This window comes from Musca vetustissima, unplaced genomic scaffold, assembly GCF_032173495.1.
Source record: "Musca vetustissima isolate MV318-11 ecotype Yass unplaced genomic scaffold, APGP_CSIRO_Mvet_v1 utg2661, whole genome shotgun sequence".
In the NCBI taxonomy this organism is placed as follows: Eukaryota; Metazoa; Arthropoda; class Insecta; order Diptera; family Muscidae; genus Musca; species Musca vetustissima.
This window is the reverse complement of record NW_026882008.1, coordinates 240898-262748: the sequence shown is the minus strand read 5'-3', so window position 1 is coordinate 262748 and position 21851 is coordinate 240898. Positions and strand designations below refer to the sequence as shown.

Sequence of the window (21851 nt, the reverse complement as noted above, 5' to 3'; positions counted from 1 at the left end):
AGGCAAGCAAGCAAAATATTAATTATTACATACTAATGTGGAAGAATATGGGCCGCACACACAACGCAGTTGGCCACAAAAATCAGCGACGTCCGAAAATGTTTTTTTGCTCAACACTTAGTTTTTCTTACTTTTTGTTGTTCTCGCTTTTAGCACAAAACTTCATAACGTACGCCAGCTCTAATGCGTTGACATTGTTTATAGCGTATTTTCAAAATGTTTAGCAAACATTTTATCCAGATTTTTGCCAAAAAATTCTTTTTTATTTTCGACTTGCTCCTCTTGTCGTCCGTCTATTTTGTTGTTTAGCTGTTGTGTTGGTTAGGTTGTACTAAAAACTTGAAATGCAGAATGCCAGGGTAACCATCATTTGGTGTTTTTGAAAGAGAAAATAATTTTTGATTGGATTTTTGTTACCCGTTTTTTTTTTGATCGGTTTTTTTGAAGTGTGTGTGTGTTTCTTTATTTTTAATAAGAAAATTAATAAATCGACAAGAAAATTACTATCGAAGTTCTTGGATTTTTAATATTTTTTTTTAATTTTTAATAAAAAAAATATTTTTTTTTTATTAAATACAAATAATATTTTTAATGGCATTATTTTAATCACATTTTTTTATTAATTCGATAATAAAATTATTGAAATAGTGTATTCTTTTGAAAATTTTCTAATTTAAAAAAAAAAAATATTTTTTATTAAAAATTAATTCGAAAATGCAGTTATCGATAATACAAATTTATTTTTTAACATAGATTTTCCAATTTTTTTATAAAAAAATTATTTTTTATTAAAAAATAATTCGATAATGCAATTATCGGTAATACTATTCGATTTTTTAAAATAAATTTTGTATTTTTATTAACAAAATAATTCGATAATACAATTCAATTTTTTAAAATAAATTTTCTTTTTTTTTTTTTGAAAAAAAATTTTTTTTTAAATAAATCGATAATACAAAATTCGATTTTTTAAAATTAAATTTTGTATTTTTTAGGAAATTTTCGAAAATTAATATTAGAAAAGAATTGTTTTAAATATTTTTACGCTTTTTAATGTTTTTTTTTTTAATAATAATATTTCGATAACACAATTATCGAAACTATTGCATTTTTTTAATAAATTTTGTAGTTTTTTTAGAAAAAATATTATTTTTCTAAAAAAAAAAACAAATAAATAATAATTTTTAATTGTTTTTTATTATTAATTCGAAAACACAATTATCGCAAGTGTAAATTTTCTAATTTTTATTAAAAGAAATATTTTCTATTAAAATATTTGTTTTCCGTTTATAATCGTCTATTTTAAATTTTAATAATTGGTCTGTTTCCCGTACTGCAAGAATCTACTATTTTTTATTACGATAACGAATTTTCCTTTATCATATCGAAGAAAATAGTAAAATCGAGTAGAATCTTTCAGTACGGGAACAGACCAAATAATAATTCGATAACATAATTATCGAAATTTTTTGATTTTTTTTTTCAAAAATTTTGGATATTTATGTCATCGAATTATTATTATTAAATAAAAATATTTATATTTATAATGGGATTACTTTTCTCGCCAGTTTTACGATAACACAATTATCGAAGGGATGTGTATTCTTTGGAAATATTCTAATTTGTATTAGAAATATTTGTTTTATTAAAATATTACGTAAAAAATAAATTAATAATGGCATGCTTTAATCGACCTTTTAATTATGTGCTATTTTAAATAATTTGATAACACAATTATCGATTTTGCACATTTTTGGAATATTTTTAATAGAAAAAATATATATATTTTAGTTATCGATCTTTTAATTGTGCATTATTTTTAATAATTCGATAACACAATTATCGATTTTGCAAATTTTTGGTTTAATTTTTAATAGAAAAAAATATATTTATTTTTTTAGTTAAAACGAAATAATAAATGAATGAAATTACTAACATTTTTTTGTATGTGTCCTTTTTTATTAATTCGATAACACAATTATCGAAATTGTTTTTGTTTTTGCAAATATTAAAATTTTTATTGAATAGAAATATTTTTTTTATAAAAACGATAAATAATAAAATAGTAATGACAAATTTTTGCTCGTTTCTTTAAATTTGTGGCATTTTTTAATAATTCGACAACACAATTATCGATTTTTGGCATTGTTAGTCCTGATTTATATTAGGCGAGTTTACTTGCGGCAATTTTTATCGTCTCTTTTGAACTTGCTCCTTGCGTCTATACAAGGCAATTCGGTTTCCAAAAAAATTTTTTTATTTGTTGTTTTTTCACATTTAAATATTTATAAAATGTCAACAAATACGAAATACACAAAACGAATTGCCAGAAAATTGTCGGTACGAGCAATTTTTTTTCATTCCTTTACCCCTTGCCCCTCTCTCCTACAAACAAAGACTTGCCGCAAGTAAACTCGCCCAATCTAAATTGAGACTAAGACCTGATTTAGATTAGGCGAGTTTACTTGCGGCAAGTCTTTGTTTGTAGGAGAGAGGGGCAAGGGGAATAGAAATGAAAAAAAATTGCTCGTACCGACAATTTTCTGGCAATTCGTTTTGTGTATTTCGTATTTGTTGACATTTTATATAGATTTAAATGTGAAAAACCAACAAATAGAAAAATATTTTGGAAACCGAATTGCCTTGTATAAACGCATGAAGCAAGTTCAAAAGAGAACGACAAGAATTGCCGCAAGTAAACTCGTCTAATCTAAATCAAGACTTAGCAAAAATATGATTTTTCTTAAAATCAAATAAATAATAAAATTGTCTAAGGGGAGTATTTTAGTCTCATTACATATTATTTAGATAACACAATTATCTAATTTTTACTAAAAATTTATTTTTTTACTAAAATATTAGGAAAATAATAATGTTGCTTTCTTTAAAATGTGTAGTATATTTAATAAATCGATAACAAAATTATCGATTTTGTGCATTTTTTGTTTAATTTTAAATATGTATTTTTTTAATTCTTTATACATCGCTATTTTTTATTGCGGTCTGTACTGTCTGAAGATACCCTGTAGGAAATGTTGATAGTAAATCACTACTGACATTGTCACCAGTACTACTTACCGACACAATGCATTCAACTATTGACATTTAGTATGGGTAATTTTTATTGAGAATGAACTAGTGCCATTGTCAGTAGTAAGTCAATAGTTCACTAGTACATTTTTTTATAATTTCTTTTGCTCATATTTGTTTCTTCTCCAATTAATTATTTAAATTGTCATTTAATTATTATTAAACTCGCGTACTTAACAAAATTTCTGTCTACTGCCGCCAAAATTTTGTCTAATAAAAGAAAAAATAAGAAGCAGCATAAACATGCTCAGCTGACTGTTAACATAACCAATGCTTCTTTTTATTACATTATATGTAAACAAGTTCATTTTTTTATAATTTCTTTTGGTCTCTATGTGTTTCTTCCAAATAATTATTTAAATTAACATTTAATTATTATTATACTCGCGTTATTAACAAAATGTCTGCCTATTGCCGCCAAAATTATTTGTAATAAAAGAAAATCAACACAACTAAGAAGAAGCAGCATAACCATGCTCAGTTGGCTGTTAACATAAACAATGCTTCTTCTTATTACATGATATATACACAAGTTGTTGAGTACATGGAGACATGTAGTGACAAAAGCAATGCAACACAACCGATTTCCTTCAGGGTTAGTCCAAGATAATTAAAAAAAAACAAATATTGCACCCAGTTTCACCACTCTCAGTCAACTAACTCTTTACACATCGGTGGCTTTTTTTTATTAAGCTATGGCATTGTGTGAAGATAGCATTAGATTTTGTGTGGGCACAACATTAGATGACAAACTTTGTAATTGTTCGGAGCAACATACCTTGAAATAAAGTATTAAAAAATCGGAAAAATGCCCGGCAAAAGATTATCCTATAATGAAATTCAGCTGATATACTACAACCATCAGTTGGGCAAAAGTGTCAACGAATTGTCGGAAAAGTTTTCCGTTAGCCGAAAGACAATATACAATGTCATAAATCGTGCAGAAAACGAAGGAAGATTGGAGTTGAAACGAAATGGTGGCCCAAAGCCCAAAATGACTAAGAATATTGAGCGTATAATTATTAGTAAAATTATGCAAAATCCTGAAATTTCCACAAGGCGACTGGCCAGAGAGCTCGAAGAGGAGTGTGACATAAAACTTTGTCACGAAACAATTCGACGGGTTAAATTAAAAAATGATAATTACTGCAGCAGCAATGCTACAAATAGCATGCCAGAAGCATCCATACCATTTGCAGAAGATGTAGACTCTTCACATCCGCCACCCGAATGTGGGGGTAACATTATTTTATGCGATGAAACTGAAATTATGTTATATTTTAGGGATGGGTCGCCATCCAATTAATCACTAGAAAAGCAGAACATCAGCCCAACAGTCGAATTGGAATAAATGACAATAATGTCAATTTGGTGCTGTGTGCATATCAGGCAAAGGTGTGGTAGACGCACAGCAGTATTTCGACATTAAATAAACATTTGCTAACCATTGGCCAATTTCAGAACCTGTCCATTAAGTAAAAATTAGTAGATTCTTGCTCTTCGCGAACATACCACATGGCTATAATATATAATCATGAGGAGATCCTTATGCAGTATCTGCTCTGGTGCTTCAGGGACATTCATTCCAACCATCATATGGTGGATAAGACTCCCTTACCCATGTGTGTCAGGAAGGATCTGCATAATCTGCGGGATAGAGATGTCCAAAGTTATAAAAGAGAACCTCTAGATCAAGTTGCCTATCGAGCAGGTCTGAATAGCATTCATACTTATGCAGTTGTCGCAGCACTGAACGAATACAGAATGAATGCCGTCCTCGGAGCTCAACCACTCACCCATAGCAGCTAAAGAACATCAGCTGCCAGACAAACCATAATATTCTTGGCCCGTCTCAATTCGTATTGGGCATTTTATCAGGATGATGATCCGCACTCTATATGTGACGTATGCTTAACATATAGAGTGCGGATGTGGCTTCTTTATAAAAATGGCAAAATTTTGGGTATCAACCAGCTCTCAAAGTCCCGACCTTAAAGCCAATAGAATATAACAACAATAAAGTCCAAAAAATATTGGAAAATTAGGACTTTGGCCGACTCGACCATACAAAATATTAAAACTATGAAAATATGTGAATAGAATATTTTTTGTTTTTGTTATATTTTTTATATTTTAAAACTGATATTGTTATTTCTTTTGCATTTTATCTCTCTGTATATATGTTTACAATTATAAAATAAAAATAAATCATAAAAGGATGCTCTATATAAATATATGTTTGAATGTTTGTGGGGGATGTACCAGAAGGAATGTACGGGATTTTCCCGCTAAAATGAAAGCAATATCGGTCAATTTTTTGGCTAGCTCCTATAAAAAGGTACAACCAATTGTTCGATATTTTGGGGAGTTTGGGCGTGGCTTTTTCAAAATATTTTTTTCAATGTCCCAAAATAGGCGTGGATTTTATAAATATTATTTTCAATGTCCCAAAATAGGCGTGAACCTTTTACATCTGAGGTTTCAAATCGTGCTATTGATATACCTGGGTATACGTTTGTTAGGAACGATCGTAGGAGCTGTAGAGGTGGTGGTGTTGGTATTTACATCTTGAAAGGTATCAAGTTTAAGGTTATATTTAAATCTTCGGTTTTGGGAAAATGTGAGTCACTTTTTGTTGAATACTTGTCTGGTGATGCTAGGTTTCTTTTTGGTGTCGTATATTTGCCTCCTCCTGGAGATTTTCTTGTGTTTGAAGTTCTTCACACCGATCTGTTTATGAGATATTCGAACATAACTATCATGGGAGATTTTAACTGCAACATGTTTGATGTTCAAAAGTCATTAGTTGTTCGTTCTGCATGTTTTCGTTTGAATCTGTGTGTTTTGCACAACTCCAAACCCACTCACTTTGATGTGTCAAGAAATTCGACTTCTTTAATTGACTTCACATTACTTAGTGATCTGTCTATGGCTCGTCTTTCTGAACAGGTGATAATTCCTTCGATATCTGACCACTCTCTCATTTTTGTGTCACTTGACATTAAGGCTAATACGGTACTTGAGTTTATTGAATATCGTGATTATAAGAATATTAATTGGGATCAAATTTATTATTGCTTGTCAACTTTTGATTTTAACTGCATGCATGTTGTTGATGTGGATGCGAAATGTTCTATTTTATCTTCTCTTATTGCTCAGTTGTTTGTTTCAGTTCCTGTAGTGCGTAGAAGGATTCATGCTGGTGATGATTGGTTTCGAGTTAATTCTATTGCCTTTGCTTGTTCTTTACGTGACATGGCATTTAGGTATTATCAGCGTAATAAGAGTAGTCAGAGTTGGAACGTTAATTGTAGATACCGTAACAAGGCGAAATCTGTCATCCGTCGTGAGCGTAGGAGATATTATAGCAGTAAGTTTAATGCTATGGGATCGACTGCTTTATGGCGTTTTCTAAGAGGTTCAGGATTTGTGGGTGATAATGATGTTGGTACTGACATTGATGTTGATCTTCTTAATGCTTCCTTTGTTAATAATGACTCACGTGCAAACTATATAGATTCAATGGGATTCACTGAACATGATAGTGGATTTTCTTTCAACTGTGTAAATGTTGAGGATGTTGCTTTGGCGTTGAGTAAAATTAAATCCAAGTCAGTTGGTGTTGATGGTATACCTTTGGACTTCTTGAATATAATTTTTCCATTCATTTCTGATTGTGTTTTGGATTTGGTTAACTCTGTTCTTACGTCTTCAGTGTTTCCATTGTTATGGAAAAAAGCTCGCGTTGTACCAATACCTAAAGTTAATGTCGTTAATTGTGTTGATGATCTTAGGCCTATTTCTATACTTCCTGTATTGTCTAAAGTGTGTGAGCACATTATGAAAGACCAGATGCTGTCGTATGTAAACAGGAGTATATATACAGGTCAATTTGCTTTTCGCAAGAGCCACAGTACTACTGGGTTGTTACTTTACTTGAACTGTTAGAAAGAATTCGAACTCTAATATGGATACTGTTGTTGTGGCTTTAGACCTGACCAAAGCGTTCAATTCGATTTCATATGCTATTTTAATTAGTAAACTCAGAGATGAATTTGACTTCTCTGTATCGGCTTGCAATCTTATCCTTTCTTACTTGTGCAATAGATCACAATTCGTCTCCTACAATGGTGAGCATTCTGGTTCATTATTTCTTTCGAGTGGTGTTCCGCAAGGTTCTGTGTTGGGCCCCTTGCTTTTTGTACTCTATGTAAATAGTCTTGCTGAATGTTGTGGTGATTCGAATTGCATACCTCCTTTATTTGCGGATGACGTTTTTCTTGTATTCAGCAGGAATCAAATGTCTCCACCAATTTTTGAAAGTGAAATTAATAGTATTCTTGCTCGTATAAGGCTTTGGTCTTTGGAAAATTCGTTGACTATAAACCGTTTTAAGACTCAAGCCATTAGATTTGGATGTCAAACATATGACCTAAATATTTTTTTGGACCAAACTCAGATCTCCTTTGCTTGTTGCCTCAAAGTATTAGGTATCTTCATTGATGATAAGCTTTCATTCGAATCTCATATTGATTTTGTTCAGAGGAATGTTGTAGGTGCTATTCGTAGGTTTTATTCCACAAACATATATCTTCCACCGTGGGTTAAAAAGAGGTTGGCTTATGTTATGTTGATGCCAAATATTAACTACGGTCTTGAAGTGTTTTCAGGTACTTTTGAACGAGTTTTTGTAAGATTAAAGCGCGTTGTTAACAGCATTGTACGCTTTGTTTTTTGCTTGAGGAGATGCGAACACGTGTCGAGCTATGTTTTGAGCTTCCTGGGGATGGATTTTGAAAGATTCGTCTCCACCAAAATATTATGTACTTTTTATAAAACAATTAGAAATGGTGTACCAATTTTATTGAATAACATGTTCTGTTTTAATATGTCGTCGAGAAGTACGCAAATTTTCATACCCAGGATATACAACTCCACATTTGAAAAATCCTTTTTAATACGTGTAGCTAGATTGTGGAATTATTTACCGGTTGAACTTAGAATTTTCTCGCACTCGAATAATGCTTTTCGTTTAAAGCTGTTGAGCTATTATGAACCTGAGCATTAATGGAGGTATTTGTAGAATTTGTAGAATTTTCTGACACATTAAATATTTTTTTGTTTGGATGGCTTGTTTGCTACGTATTTCATTTCCGTGTAATGGAATTTATTACCTTTCTTTTGTATACATTGTTTGCTCTTCTGGTCAATCTTTGCAAATTTTTCATTTGTGTGATAGTTAAGGCTGGGGAGCCAATTATATAAGTAAGCATTTTTTGATATTTATGTATTATTATTAGTTATTAGGACATTATGTCATTGTTAATACTATTTTTGGCCTTGGAGGCTTATGTATTATTGAATGGAATAAATAAATAAATATTTTTTTCAATGTCCTAAAATAGGCGTGGATTTTTAAAATCCACGATTTCCCAATTTACGATATTTAATTTTAATTTTCCCCCTCTCATATCTCGTTTTTCCAGTTATCGAAAGTCCCTGTTCCATACAATGTATACAATCCATAGACCTGATTATGGGTCTGGCAATTGGCCTCGAAGATGGCCGTTTGGCTCTATACGATTTGGCTGAAATGCAAATATTCTATATTGCCCGGCCGAGGCCAGAGATTGCCATGTCACCGTTGGTGAAAATTGATTATCTCGAGCCGCCAGATGATCCCCGGCCATGCCTCTACATATGGACACTGCATGAGAATGGTGAAAATCTTTATGCCATGTTGCATAATTTAATGTATGAAAAACGTGTCAACGAAGAAGATCAGGACGAAGAAGAGAATGGAGCTGAGAATTTGCAATACTATTTTGAGGTAAGAATTTATTTCTAAAATTGGTTTTTTTCTCATCGAAATTTTAATATTTGTTTCCCTCTATAGACCTTTCTCAGCAGCACATTACGCCTGGAATTGCCTCTGGAGGCAACTAAAAGTGAGGCATTGGCATGTCAGGCCATATCCACACATTGCAGCCATAGTGATGAGGATGCCAATTGTTTGTGTGCCATATCATGGTATTCCGTATTGGAGGGTAAAAATAAACTATTGATATTCGATTTAAATCAATGGTATAAAGAGGAAATGCCCTCGAATTTAATGTTCGGTCAACAGCCAAGCTATTTGGCTGGGTATATCTTGAATGGTGAATGCAACGGGTTGAATACATATCTACAGCCGGGGTCGATAACACATTTCAATTCAATGCAACGTGTGGAGGAACATTTCTATCCGAATTCGTTGAGTTTTGGTAAGTTTGGAGAACACTCTCACACTCTTTATTTCTTAAATTTAATATGCCCGATTGATTTTGATCTATTACAGATTGTTCCCTCTTGCACACGGAAGGTTGTCGCCGTTACAACTGGGAAGGTGCCCAAAATCGTTTGATCAATTTACTCAGGGTTAGCAGTGCTTCGATATTTTTGGAACCCAGCAATTGTTTCAATGAGATCTTGAGAACCCGTTTAATGCCTCAATTTACGGAATTGAATTTAAATTCAACATTTTCCAAGGTAAGTAAAATAGTTTTTCTATAATAAAAAATCTGTAATTTTTGAGGCATCCTGTAAAGCAATAAGGCATGAAACGTGGGAAAAAATAAAGCATACTTTTAGGCGTATTATTTTGTATAACTGCAACGCTGCATAAGTGAATAATTTGGCAATTAAAAAAGGAAATAAATGTTTTGAAAGATCAAAAATGGGCGCGGATTTTTTAAGAAATACTTTTCATTGTCCAAATATAGACGTTAATTAAAAAAAATGCAATGAACCAAAATAGGAGTCGGATTTATAAACAATTTTTAATGATCCATTAAAGACGGGGATTTTTTTAACTATCCCTAATCGCGTTGGGGACTAAAAGGGGAAAAAAGGGGAAAAAAGGGGGGAGGGGATACTTTGCGAACTCTCTTTTAGAGAGGTAGGGGGTATATTGCCACACGAAAAAACAGACTTTGTCTGTGTGCCTTCTTGTTATATTTAAAGACGGGGATTTTAAAAATATTTTCTCAACTACCCAACAAACCCCCCTAATTTTGACGACTCCCGCAAACGTATAAAAGACCACGATCTGCGAATGTGCACTTGGAATGTGAGCACGTTGTACAGAACAGGCGCAGTGTTCGGATGCACTCAATAAGTACAAAGCCGATATTATTGCCTTACTGGAAATGCGATGGAAAGGGAGAGGCGTAAGTAAATCAGATGATTACGCCCTGTATTATAGCTGCCATAAAACGAGACATGAATTTGGCTGCGGATTTATGGTTAACAGGAGAATAAAAGACCTCGTCTCCAGATTCACTCCAGTAGATGAACGAAATGCTATAACCCGTATAAAAGCGAAATTATTCTACATCACTCTCATTTGCGCCCATGCTCCGACCGATGAACAGACCAAAGACATATTTTACGAGCGCCTAGAAACAGCATATGATCGTTGCCCTGGTCATGACATTAAAATTCTGCAAGGAGATTTTAATGCAAAAATCGGAAGGGAAAATGTCTTTGGCCCCACCGTCGGAAAATTCAGCCTCCATGAAGAAACATCAGATAACGGCATGAGGTTGATTAACTTCGCGATCATCATGTTGTGGTAGACGGAAGGCATTCATCCAGTGTTTTAGACGTCCAATCGATCCGGGGAGCGAATATCGATTCGGACCATTACCTTGTGTCAGCCAAGGTACGCACCCGTCTTAATGTAGCAGCAATGGTGTGATCTAATGTAACACGGAAACTCGACGTCGAAAAGCTGCAAACACAACAGATAGCAGAAGTCCCGATAATAATATAGAAGCACAGTGGCAGAGAATTTCCCACTCCCTACAAACTGCAGCAAATGCAACACGATACGATCAGAAGTGTCGTAATGCTACTGATATGAAAAACGCAGCGTATAGGGCAACCCTGCGAACAGTAGCAATCCGTAATGCGGTGTAGAACTATCGGGAGAAAAGGAGAAACGTATTTTCAGAAAAAAGAAGAAATAACAAGAAAAACGTAAGCGTGAGCAAATCGAGATGTACAGGAGTCAGAATGAAGTCCGAAAATTCTACCAACGAGTAAAACACCAAACCGAAGGCTTTGGGCAGGCACATCCTCCTGTAGAGGTGAAGAAGGAAACCTGGTGACAGATACAGACTGCGTGCTGAGGATCTGGAAGGAGCATTTTGAAAAGCATACAGTGGCGGTGAAGAAGATACCCCAGAACCAATAATAGATGGTGGTATAGAGTGTATACCACCTAGCCATGATGAAGTATATATAGAATCATTGTTGGAAGAATAATAATGCGGCTTGCAGATGGTTTACAAGACCAATTTTCACTTTGGTCAAATGCTGGTAAAAAGTATGCACACATCGACACATTCCACAATTTTGTGGAGGATAAAGCCGCATTCGGAAAGCACTATCCTGTGTCATAGGTGTATATATAAAATATGTCTGCGTTGTGCATTGCTGCAAAGTTAATTCGGTTATGCGCATAAAATGCTGTCCGGCATACAGTGTGAACGTCGGACTGGAGCCAATGGCCCTTTTAATACCGAACGGGATTCCATGATCAATGCGGTGACTTTTTAACATCCTGGAAAAGGTCCACCAGGTGAACAGAAATGACAATCTGTACACCAAATCCTAAAAAAGACCCCCCGAAAAACACATTCCATCTATTCCTCGACTTTAAAGCCGCATTCGATAGCCCTATCCGTTCAGAGGTGTTTAAAGCCATGTCTGCGTTTGGCATTCCTGCAAAATTAATTCCTCTATGCAGCATAACTATAACAGGCACAAGATCAACCTTTGAAGTCGGAAAGAACCTCTCGGAGCCCTTTAATACCCAACCAGCATTCAGACAAGGTGACAGTTTGTCGTGTGACCTTTTCAACATCCTGTTGGAAAAGGTCATACGAGAGGCAAAGGTGAACAGAAATTGGAACTCTGTACACCAAACACCAACATGGTACTCGCTTACGTCGATGACATCGACGTAATGGGTCGAATATTGAGAGCGGTAACAGCCACCTTTGAACAAATTGAGAATGAGTCTGCCAAAGTGGGTCTGGTCTGAACAAACAACTCAAAAGCAGGGCCACCTCCCGCCAGACCAAACGCACACTCTACAAGACGCTGATACTACCCGTGTTGTTATATGGATCTGAAGCATGGGTACTTACGCAAGCAGATGAAGCAGCTCTTGAAGTGTTTGAGAGAAAAATTCTCCGAATGATCTATGGGCCGATCTGCGTTGACGGTGAATATCGCCGTCGAATGAACCACCAGCTATTCTCGGACATCGGCGTTGTTAGACGTATTGAACTGCAGCGCGACTCTTGTGAGAATGGATGAAGATGCCCAAGTCAGCTAAAACAAAAAAAAACAAAGGCGTGGATTTTTTTTAAAAATATTTTTTCCCAAAATATTTTTTTTAATTTTTTAAATATATTTTTCAATATTTTTAAATTTTAAAAATATTTTTTAACAAATTTAAAAATATTTTTTAAAAATTTCAAAAATATTTTTTAAAATTTTAAAAATATTTTTAAAAAATTTTTTAAAAATTTTAAAAATATTTTTTTTTTGATTTTTTTAATATGTTTTAAATTTTTTTTTTTTTAATATATAAAAAATTTTAATATTAATTTTTTTTTTAATTTTTTTTTAAATGTTAAAAATATTTTTTCAATATGTTTTGAAAACTACAAAAAAAAAAAAATATTTTTTTTTCTTTTATTTTCCAGCAAGCCAAATATGAGGTTATGTTATCCACCGCATTGGAAAATAATTGCATTAGTTTGCTGCGTGATTGTGCCAAATCCTGGATTGATGGCAGTTTTATGGGCAATTTTGCTGTATCCACCGGATTATCCTTATCCACCCTCACCGATTGGATATGGAAAAGGGCTAATGCAATTAAATTACGGTCCAATGATTTGTGCAAGGGTCTATTCGAATTTGGTGGCTATCCATTGGATCATAGGGAACAAAAGGAACTGTGTTTTATTACACGGCAATTAAAACTGCTGTTCGATCTGTTGGGTGAAATTTTACAAATTGGACGTAAACAAATACCGGAAAGAGGTGGGTTTCCTTACAATTTTTTTCATATTTTCAAATTAATTTCCCCCTTCTCTTTATTTTTGCAGTTTATTCTAGTCTAGAGAATAATTACAATTCTTTGCGCATGGCCTCCAATTACCAAGACCTGCTTTTGTGGCTTCTAAACATTGGCCTACTGCCGGAGGCCTCTCCCTTCAATACGCAAATAAATTCCCAATATGAATTGGTACCCTATCCCTATAGAGAATTAAAAGAATTCTATAGTAAAAAGCGGGCATATTTCCGCAAACTAAATGAACAGCAATACATATCGAAGAAATCGGGTAGCTGTCGCCTCTTGTATATAGATGCGTTCATTGACCATTCGTGTAAGAGTAATATTTTACATGAATATTGGTTGGAAAATGATGGTGACGGCCTGTATCCGCCCAATTCGCTGGAGGCTATGCTGCGTGTAATGCTTGTACCCGAATTGGATTACGAACATAAATATGCCATACTGTTGTATTTCTTTTTGGATTTAAATATGGCCATCGATGAGGAGGCCTACAAGAATGTCGTGGCCAATTTTATAAAATTTCCAAGTGTATTTAAGCTATCGGCGGCATTGATAAAGACGGTGCAATCATTTTGGAATTTGGATCATGATCAGTTTTTGGTGAGTGTGGGGAAATTTTTTCGTGGACCTATCAAAGACGTGGATTTTTTAAAAATGTTTTTTCAAGTTCCTTTTTTATATTTTTCTTTTAATTTTTTCTTCTTCGTTTTCTTGTAGCCCGCCGTTGAAGAATTCATATCACCCTTCAATAAAAATCAATCCTATCCCCAATGGCAGGTCGAGCTACTGATCGAATCTTTGTTAACACAAAATTCCGCCAATTTGGCATTGCGGATTTTAGAATCCCAACCTTCGCTAATCGCTCCCATGTTGAAATTGAAGACACTCCTCGCTAATGATCTAATATCGGAAGCTTTTCATTTTGTCCGTACGAAAAATGATAACTCCCTAATGGAATATTTTTTTACTCGTTGCCTAAGTCAGGGGCAGTTTGGTGTCATCCGAGATTTGGCCCTAAGTGAAAATGAAGGCATGATCTTACAGAATATTCTCAAACGTAGTAAGGCTCCTGGGGCAGAGTGTCTACATTTTGTTTATTTGTTACAAAAATCGAAATATATCGAAGCGGTATCCTATATGGATGAGTTGTCGGCGAAACCGAAATCTTTGCGAGGAAATTTACCAGCCCCACAAATGGAAACACCAAATATGGTGTTGTCGGCTTTCAATACCACCATGACACCGGTAACCCAGGGCCTGACCGATGTCTACTTTCGCATTAAGAATAAAATCAAGAAAAAGGATGTGGACAACAAGTCGCCGGTACCGCTCAGTTGTCAGCTGATCAAACAGAATGCGAATAGTTTGCTGGGTGGTATCTATCACAGTTCAGCATTGAGTGCCCATTTTGCCACCTACTACTGGGGTGAAATGCAAGAGGAACGCAATCAAAATGATGCCAAACAATTGTTGAGTTCCAATAATGCCCCCTTCCTGAGGAAACCACAAAATGATAATAGTATTGTGGATTTCCTCGGTAAGACTCCAATATCCTATCCGCAGGCATATAAAGTGCGGGAGAAACGTAATCTTGTGGAAAGTGAAATTCTGGCCAATGAAGATGATCCGCAGGAGCTAATGGAACGCCAGAAACTGGAGAATCAATTAAATCCGAAAAAGAAGCGACGTTTAGTGGGTCAGGATATTGTCAATGATTTGAAACAATTTATGGAAATGAATAAACAGAAGGCGATTAAATTGAGTGCCAGTGATTTTAGGTTCCATGAAGCGGGAGCAAAGGCGAAAACAACAGCTGTAGATGAAGATCTGCGGGATTCCCAAAATGTGGATATTTTGACTCAGCCCTTGGTGAGCCAAAAGTCTGCAGGTTTCCAGCCAAGGCCTCTGGAGGAGAATCAACAGGAATTGCAGGGTATTTTGAAATCTGCGAATAGTGAAATGGCTACCCAGGATGAGGAGAAGAATTTAAGATTCCGTTTACCCTCAAGGGATTTAAATAATTCCATTATTTCGCAAACCAATGAAGTGGTCGAAGATGTGGAAGAAGAAATGGAATTTGAGGAGGAAGAGCAAAGACCAAATTCTGCAACCTCCCTAAGAAAACAACCACAAATTGTTCGTTCCATTTCCGTGGAATCGAATAAAAGTTCGGTTAGCTCTAGCAATCATTCGGAGGATAATTTCTACTCACCATTGTCCTCGCAAAATAATTCGCGTCTGGATTCATCGACCATGAGTCGGGGTAGTTTGTTGGCGGGACCCAAGCCAAGGAGGCCCATATCAAGGTTATCTGGTGAGATGGAGGAACAGGGAAGGGATTCGGTGGAAAGGGAGGTAATTGGAGGTAGGAGATCAATGGAAAAGGAGGAAATGAGGAAGACAGCCATGGAGAAGGAATTGCAGGGATCTTGGAAATCTAAGGAAAATGAGGCCGCGAGGAAGTCCGTGGAGAAGGAAGTCCAGGTATCTTGGAAATCCAAGGGAAAAGAGTTATCAGAAAGCATTCTGTTTGAGGAGAAGGAGTTAAGAGGAAATCGGAAATCTATGGAAGGTAGGAAATCAATGGAAAAGGAATTGTTGGGAACCAGAAAATCCAGAGAAAGGGAACTACAAGCAACCCAAAAATCCCCCAAGGAAATTCAAATCGAAAACCCTGACAAACCCAACGAAGAAATTTCAGCCTCTACAGAGGATGCCAATGAAAGTGGCATTGCCCACACCGATCTAAGCACCTCCGAACATTATGTAACCGCTGCCGGACCCAGCCTCTTCAATATTTCCTCACGCAAATCATTGGCAAGTGTGGCCAGCACCTCTGAAACCTCGCGGGCTTTCACCACAGCCTTGGATAAATTTACCGATAAAAATTCTCCTCCTCCTCTTGGACAAACTTCCAGCGGGTTTGGAAGTTTAACAGCTCGCAGCACCATGGCCGCAACTAGTCGCATAAATGATTTTATACCCAAAATATCCTCTTCGAAGGTGGGCCACTTTTCCACACCCTTTAAAATGGAAACAAAAATGGAAATTAAAGCCACCAAGCTATCGGAATGCAGTACCGTTGTGGGTTCATTTGATTATACCAGTTCGACAGCGGGTGGCAGTGGTTCGCATAATATTTTTGCCATGCCCAGTATACCGGCACCACCTAGCGCAATGGATAGGGCAAAAGAAAAGCCACCCTCTGAGGAGCAGAAACAGCAGATGCTGGATACCACATTGGGTATGAGTACCTATGATTTTTCGGTGCTAGATAGTACGGCATCAGGGCAGGTGGCGAAGTCACCGTTAATGGTATCGGCAAGGGATGAAGAGGTTGGTGGTAAGAAGAAAGAAGAAGAGGAGGTTAAGGGTGAAGAAAAAGAAAAGCAAAAATCTGTGGAGAAGGAGAAGAAATCGCCCGAAAGGGAACCTAAGTCCAAGGAAGTAGATCCGAAAGAAAAAGAAGACTCATCCCAACAGAAAGCCCTCTCCAAGGAGAAAGAGGTTAAACAAGAAATTCTCTCTCCCCAAGAAACTGAAAGAGAAGAAGAAGAAAATGAGGAGGACGAACAAATGGAAGGTGTTGAGGAAGAAAATGAAGAAGAGGAACCGATAGTAAAATACAAACCAGCCGATATAAGTGATGAACCCGAAGAAGAAGAGGATGAAGAAGAAGGTGGATCTGGTCGCTCCAAACCTAAAAGGGTTTGGGGTGATCTACTCTATAGTTCCGATGAGGATGATTGCATTGTTTTGTCATCTTCATCGTCCTACATCGATGACAATGATTATGGCCGACCCTTTGAAATACGGGATAACGATGGTGAGGAATCGCCGACAAAATCTGCCGAACGTGCCGATATTGATAGTGAACGTAGCTTTGATACCGGGGAATATGATGATTATGCCGAGGATGTGGAGGCCGGAAATGGTGGAGATGATTATGCCGATGAAATTGAATCTCAAGATGCCTCGGAAATGGAAAAGGATGAGGACGATGATGATGATGATGTTGTTGAGGTCATTGATGATTCCTCAACGGATACAAGGAAAAGTGGTGTTCAGGAGGAAAGTAGTAACAGTGAGGATGTTAAATTTGTGCAGGAGACTAAGGCATCCAGCGAGGCTATTGAATTGCAAACGAAGGATGGAGGAAATAGAGAAGGAGAAGAAGACGAAGTTGTTAGCTCAACCTCAAGGGAAGTGGAAAGGGAAGGGGTTATTTCCAGGACTAACAAATCTACGGAAGAGAAATCCCAAGACGAAAAACTAGAGGTTAGTAGCTCTACGGAGGAAAAGGGAACTACCAAGGAAAAAGTAACAGAAAAGGAGGAGGAAAAAACAACAAAAGAAAGTGGACTATTGGAGGAGGAAACATCGGCCTCAAAGGTTACCGAAGCTGAAAGGGCAGCCTCAAAGGAAACTGAAGCTGAACGGGAAGCCTCTAAGGAAACAGAAATTGAAAAGGGGTCCTCAAAGGAATCGGAAGCTGAAAGGAAAGCTTCAAAGGAAAAGAAAACTGAAAATGAGTCCTCAAAGGAATCGGAAGCTGAAAGGCAACCCTCAAAGGAAAAAGACTCTGAAAGGATGGAAGAGGAAAAAGAAACCGAAGAGAAGGGCAAAGAGACAGCCGAGAATCGACAATCTGAGGATCACGAGGAGAAATTGCTCGCAGAGAAAGAAAACTCAGCCAAGGAAAAGGCTGGCCAAAACGAAACGGAAGAGGAAAACAAACGTCAAGAAAAACCCGCAATGGAAAAAGATTCCCAAGAAGAAGGCCCCAATGAAAACGAGAAAATCGCTTACAAAGGTGCCAAAGACCGCAGAAAATTGGCTGCCAATGTCGAGGATGATGACGAAAAAATGGATACCATCGAAGCATCACAAGAACCTCAACCCCCAACCAGCCAACCACCAAAAGACGAGGATTCTCAATCCTCGGCCATGGTCGGAGAAGAAGAACAAATCACCCTGCGCATTGATGATGAGGATTCGATGAATGCAACCGAGGCGGCCGAATTGAAATTACGTAAAAAATTACGAGAAGAAGAGGAAGCAGCAGCCGCTGAAGCCAATGAATCGATTCGGGAACTTCCGTTACGAAATAAACGCACCAGACGTACATCGATTTCTGCAAATTTGGACTCGCCAGTGGTGTCCTCTCCTAGGCGTACCACACGAGGCGGTTCGGTGCCACCAATTGAATTGCAAAATGTGGCAGTTGCCTCACCGCGGCGTACAACAAGAGGTACCTCAGTACCACCAGCAGCAGCCGGCGTAGAAGAAGGTGGAAGCAAACCTAACACTCGGCGCAGCATTCGGGCCACATCTGTGGTACCTGAGGAAGAGGAGGTACAGCAGGTGAAATCCTCATCCTCACGGCGCAGTATTCGGGCAACATCTGTGGTACCCGAGGAAGAGGAGGGTGAGGTAAGCGGACAGCAGGTGAAATCCAACTCCTCACGCCGTAGTATTCGAGCCAGCTCTCTTGCCCCCGAAGAAGTTGCCGATTTAACCGCCAAACCCTCTACAGCATCCAGACGTGGCATAAGAGGCACCTCAGTGCCACCCATGGAATTATCTGCCGAAATTGTGGCCTCACCACGTTCGCGAAATACCCGTGGCATTTCTGTGCCGCCACAAAGTTTGGCAGACTCTGAATCTACTATGGCGCCCAGTACTCCATCACGTCGCCGCAGCCTAAGGGCAAGTTCATTGCAACCCAAAACGAAACTTGAAGAAGACGAAGAGGAGGCAGAATTGGGCGCCACACCCAGTAAGAGGGAGAAATTACAAAGCGATGAAACCACCGGCTCACGATCTGCACGAGGATCATCAGTGCCAGCTGCAGGAAAACCCAGCACAAGGCGACGTTCAATTCTCTTGGATGCCATTAATGAGGATGGTAGCAGCGTCACGGGAGTGGATTCTCCGGCCAGTCATACACGATTCCGCAGTCGTTTAAATTCCAATGAAAGTGAACACAATTCATCGGTTGTGGACGCTGCAGAACCAGTCACCACAAAACGCACCCGAAGAGCATCACTTTCGGCCAACAACTCCGGAGATTTACCCATAACTCCCAAACCCAACAGGCGAAACAGCATAAATTCCCAATCCGATGCGGCAGCTGGTGGGACTCCAAGAACATTACGTGGTCGCAGCATATTATCCGTACCCGAAGAAGAGGACAACGAGAGTATACCACCCACACCCAAGGAGAGTACAGCGACCAGAAAAACTGCAGCCAAACGTAAGGTCAGCAGTGATGAGAAACCCTCGGAGAAAAATGAAGAGGATGTGTCGGAGGAAAAGAAATCCAATTCCCCCAAAAATGACAATACCACATCATCGCTATATTCCTCCTCACGTCGTTTGACCCGTACCCAATTGGCCATGATGGAGAAATCCGCCAATTTAACACCCGTTAAATCTACCACCACCACTATGGAAAGTCCAACCAAGGAATCACCACCCAAAACTAAACGTTCGGCTGCCACTAGGGGGCACGGTAGGCCATCATCGGCGGCCACAAACATTTCACATGACAGTGATGATGCGGAATCGGTTTCCTCGAAACGTAGTGTTTCATCGAATGTTACTGCCACCACCACTACGAAGAGGAGAAGTACCCGGAAGTCGATTAAGGAGAAGGTGGGGGAAATTAAAAATATAACCTTTAAATATTTCCAAACTTAACTATTGTCTTTTTCCCAAGGAGGACCATGATGATGATGCCGCCAGCATTGCCAGTTCGGTGGGCAGTGAAAAGAATACCAGGTCGCGACGATCCAAGGATAAAAGTTCACCCAGTGCAGTGTTAACTGCTATACCAGAGGATGGTAATATATTTACTCTAACATAGTTTGAGTCCCGATTTTTTTAATTTTGTTTGCTTTCCGTTCTTTTCTAGCTCCCGTTGAAACCAAGAAACGCAGCCGGGCCTCAACAAAACATTAATTGGTGTTTTTAATTTTGTTCCCAAATTTATTTTTGCATGGTTCGATTTTTTATACATAAATACTACTTACCAATATACATATATATCATATTATTATACATATACCTACATATATATTTCAAAAAAAAAACTGTTTTTATCAATTATGAGTTGAAATAAATTATCTGGATTCGAGGGTAACATTTCCCTAAATAAAAAAAAATTGTTTGATGAAGAATTTCATTACAAAAAATCGTTCGTTGAAACCGATTGGTCTTTATAAAGACCGATGGTTTCTACACAGACCAATTGGTCTCAACACATCTTTTAAGGGACTGGAGAATACACTGAGGTTGGTGGAAAAGCAGAACGACGGAATTCTACTATTCTAACTAGGCGGGTTTGATCGCTTCCATGGGAGAGAAGGTAAGAACCTGTATATCAGCTAAAAGATAACTAAATTTAGTGATTCTTTCGAATTTCAGCAATAGTGATATGACGACAGTCAGACTAGATGGGGGTATGAGGCTTCTGAACCACCCGGACCGGATGTACGCAACCTTATGGAGGCTATGATCAACATTAGTGACCTAGTCATTGGATGTGATGTCAATGCCCATCATCACTTCCACTGGGAGTAGCAGTCACACCAATCAAAGAGATGAGTCCATATTTGATTTTATACTTAGATATAATCTTAGAATATGCAATATGGAGGCAACACAGCAACGTTCAACGAGTCAGAGGCGAAGTCATTCACATAACCCTTACAAACATCGACGAATCTGGGTATTACGAACTGGAAAGTATCTGAGAAATGCTCCTTCGATATGACGACTGTCAGACTAGATAGGGATAGCTCGAGTCCCCCTAATAGTCTCTGCCGTCTATCTCCCATATGAGGCTCCTGACCCACCCGAACCGGATGTATACAACCAACCATATCTTAGGATATTCAATATGGGGGCAACATAGCAACGTTCAACGTAAATAGAGTGGGAGGCGAAGCTATTTACATAACCCTTAACAAACATGGACGACTCTGGGATTACGAACTGGAAAGTATCTGAGAAATTCTGCTTCTCGGGTGATACTTTTTCAGATTCTTACCTCCAGAGGCAAACAGAACCTTATAGAAATCCTGGGATAGGTTCAATCCTAGGTCACAAAGATCTCATAACGATTAAGGATGTTGAGAAAGCTGTGAACAGTGTCAATGGGACTCTTCTGAGGAGCTTGTCCTTTGACATACCCTGGTGATTCCATATTTGATTTTATACTTAGATATAATCTTAGGATATGCAAAATAAGCGCAACACAGCAACATTCAACGTAAATAGTGTGAGAGGCGATGTCATTGACATAACCCGCACAAACATGGACGACTCTAGGATTACGAACTGGCAAGTATGTGAGAAATACTCCTTCTCGGATCATAGGATGATACTTTTCCACATTCCTAACTCCAGAGGAAAATAAACTTTATAGGAGGAACCTATGGAAAACAAACTAGGATAGGTTCAAAGCTAAAACAGCATCCACAACACTTGGTCGCACAGACCTCGGAACGATTGAGGAGTTTGAGAAGGCTTAGTGTCATTTGTCATTACCCTTGAAGGAAATATCAGCCGGTGGTATGGTGGTCAAAAACGCTAGCATCCTTGAAGAAGGGGGCGTTTACAA

General features: G+C 37.5%; 2 protein-coding genes across 2 annotated transcripts in view; both read left to right on the top strand.

Moving 5' to 3' along the window:
* The window catches only part of LOC133328120 (protein ELYS homolog), a 36532-nt gene extending 16344 nt beyond the window's left edge, over positions 1-20188 (top strand). The window contains exons 3-10 of the mRNA XM_061536676.1: positions 8577-8920; positions 8987-9353; positions 9428-9618; positions 12849-13188; positions 13254-13825; positions 13943-19882; positions 19947-20070; positions 20142-20188. Coding sequence (XP_061392660.1) covers positions 8577-8920; positions 8987-9353; positions 9428-9618; positions 12849-13188; positions 13254-13825; positions 13943-19882; positions 19947-20070; positions 20142-20188 — 7925 coding nt within the window. The remainder of the gene's footprint in view (positions 1-8576; positions 8921-8986; positions 9354-9427; positions 9619-12848; positions 13189-13253; positions 13826-13942; positions 19883-19946; positions 20071-20141) is intronic.
* LOC133328130 (AP-1 complex subunit beta-1-like) overlaps positions 1-21851 on the top strand; it is a 363610-nt gene that overhangs the window by 105343 nt on the left and 236416 nt on the right. The window lies entirely within an intron of this gene.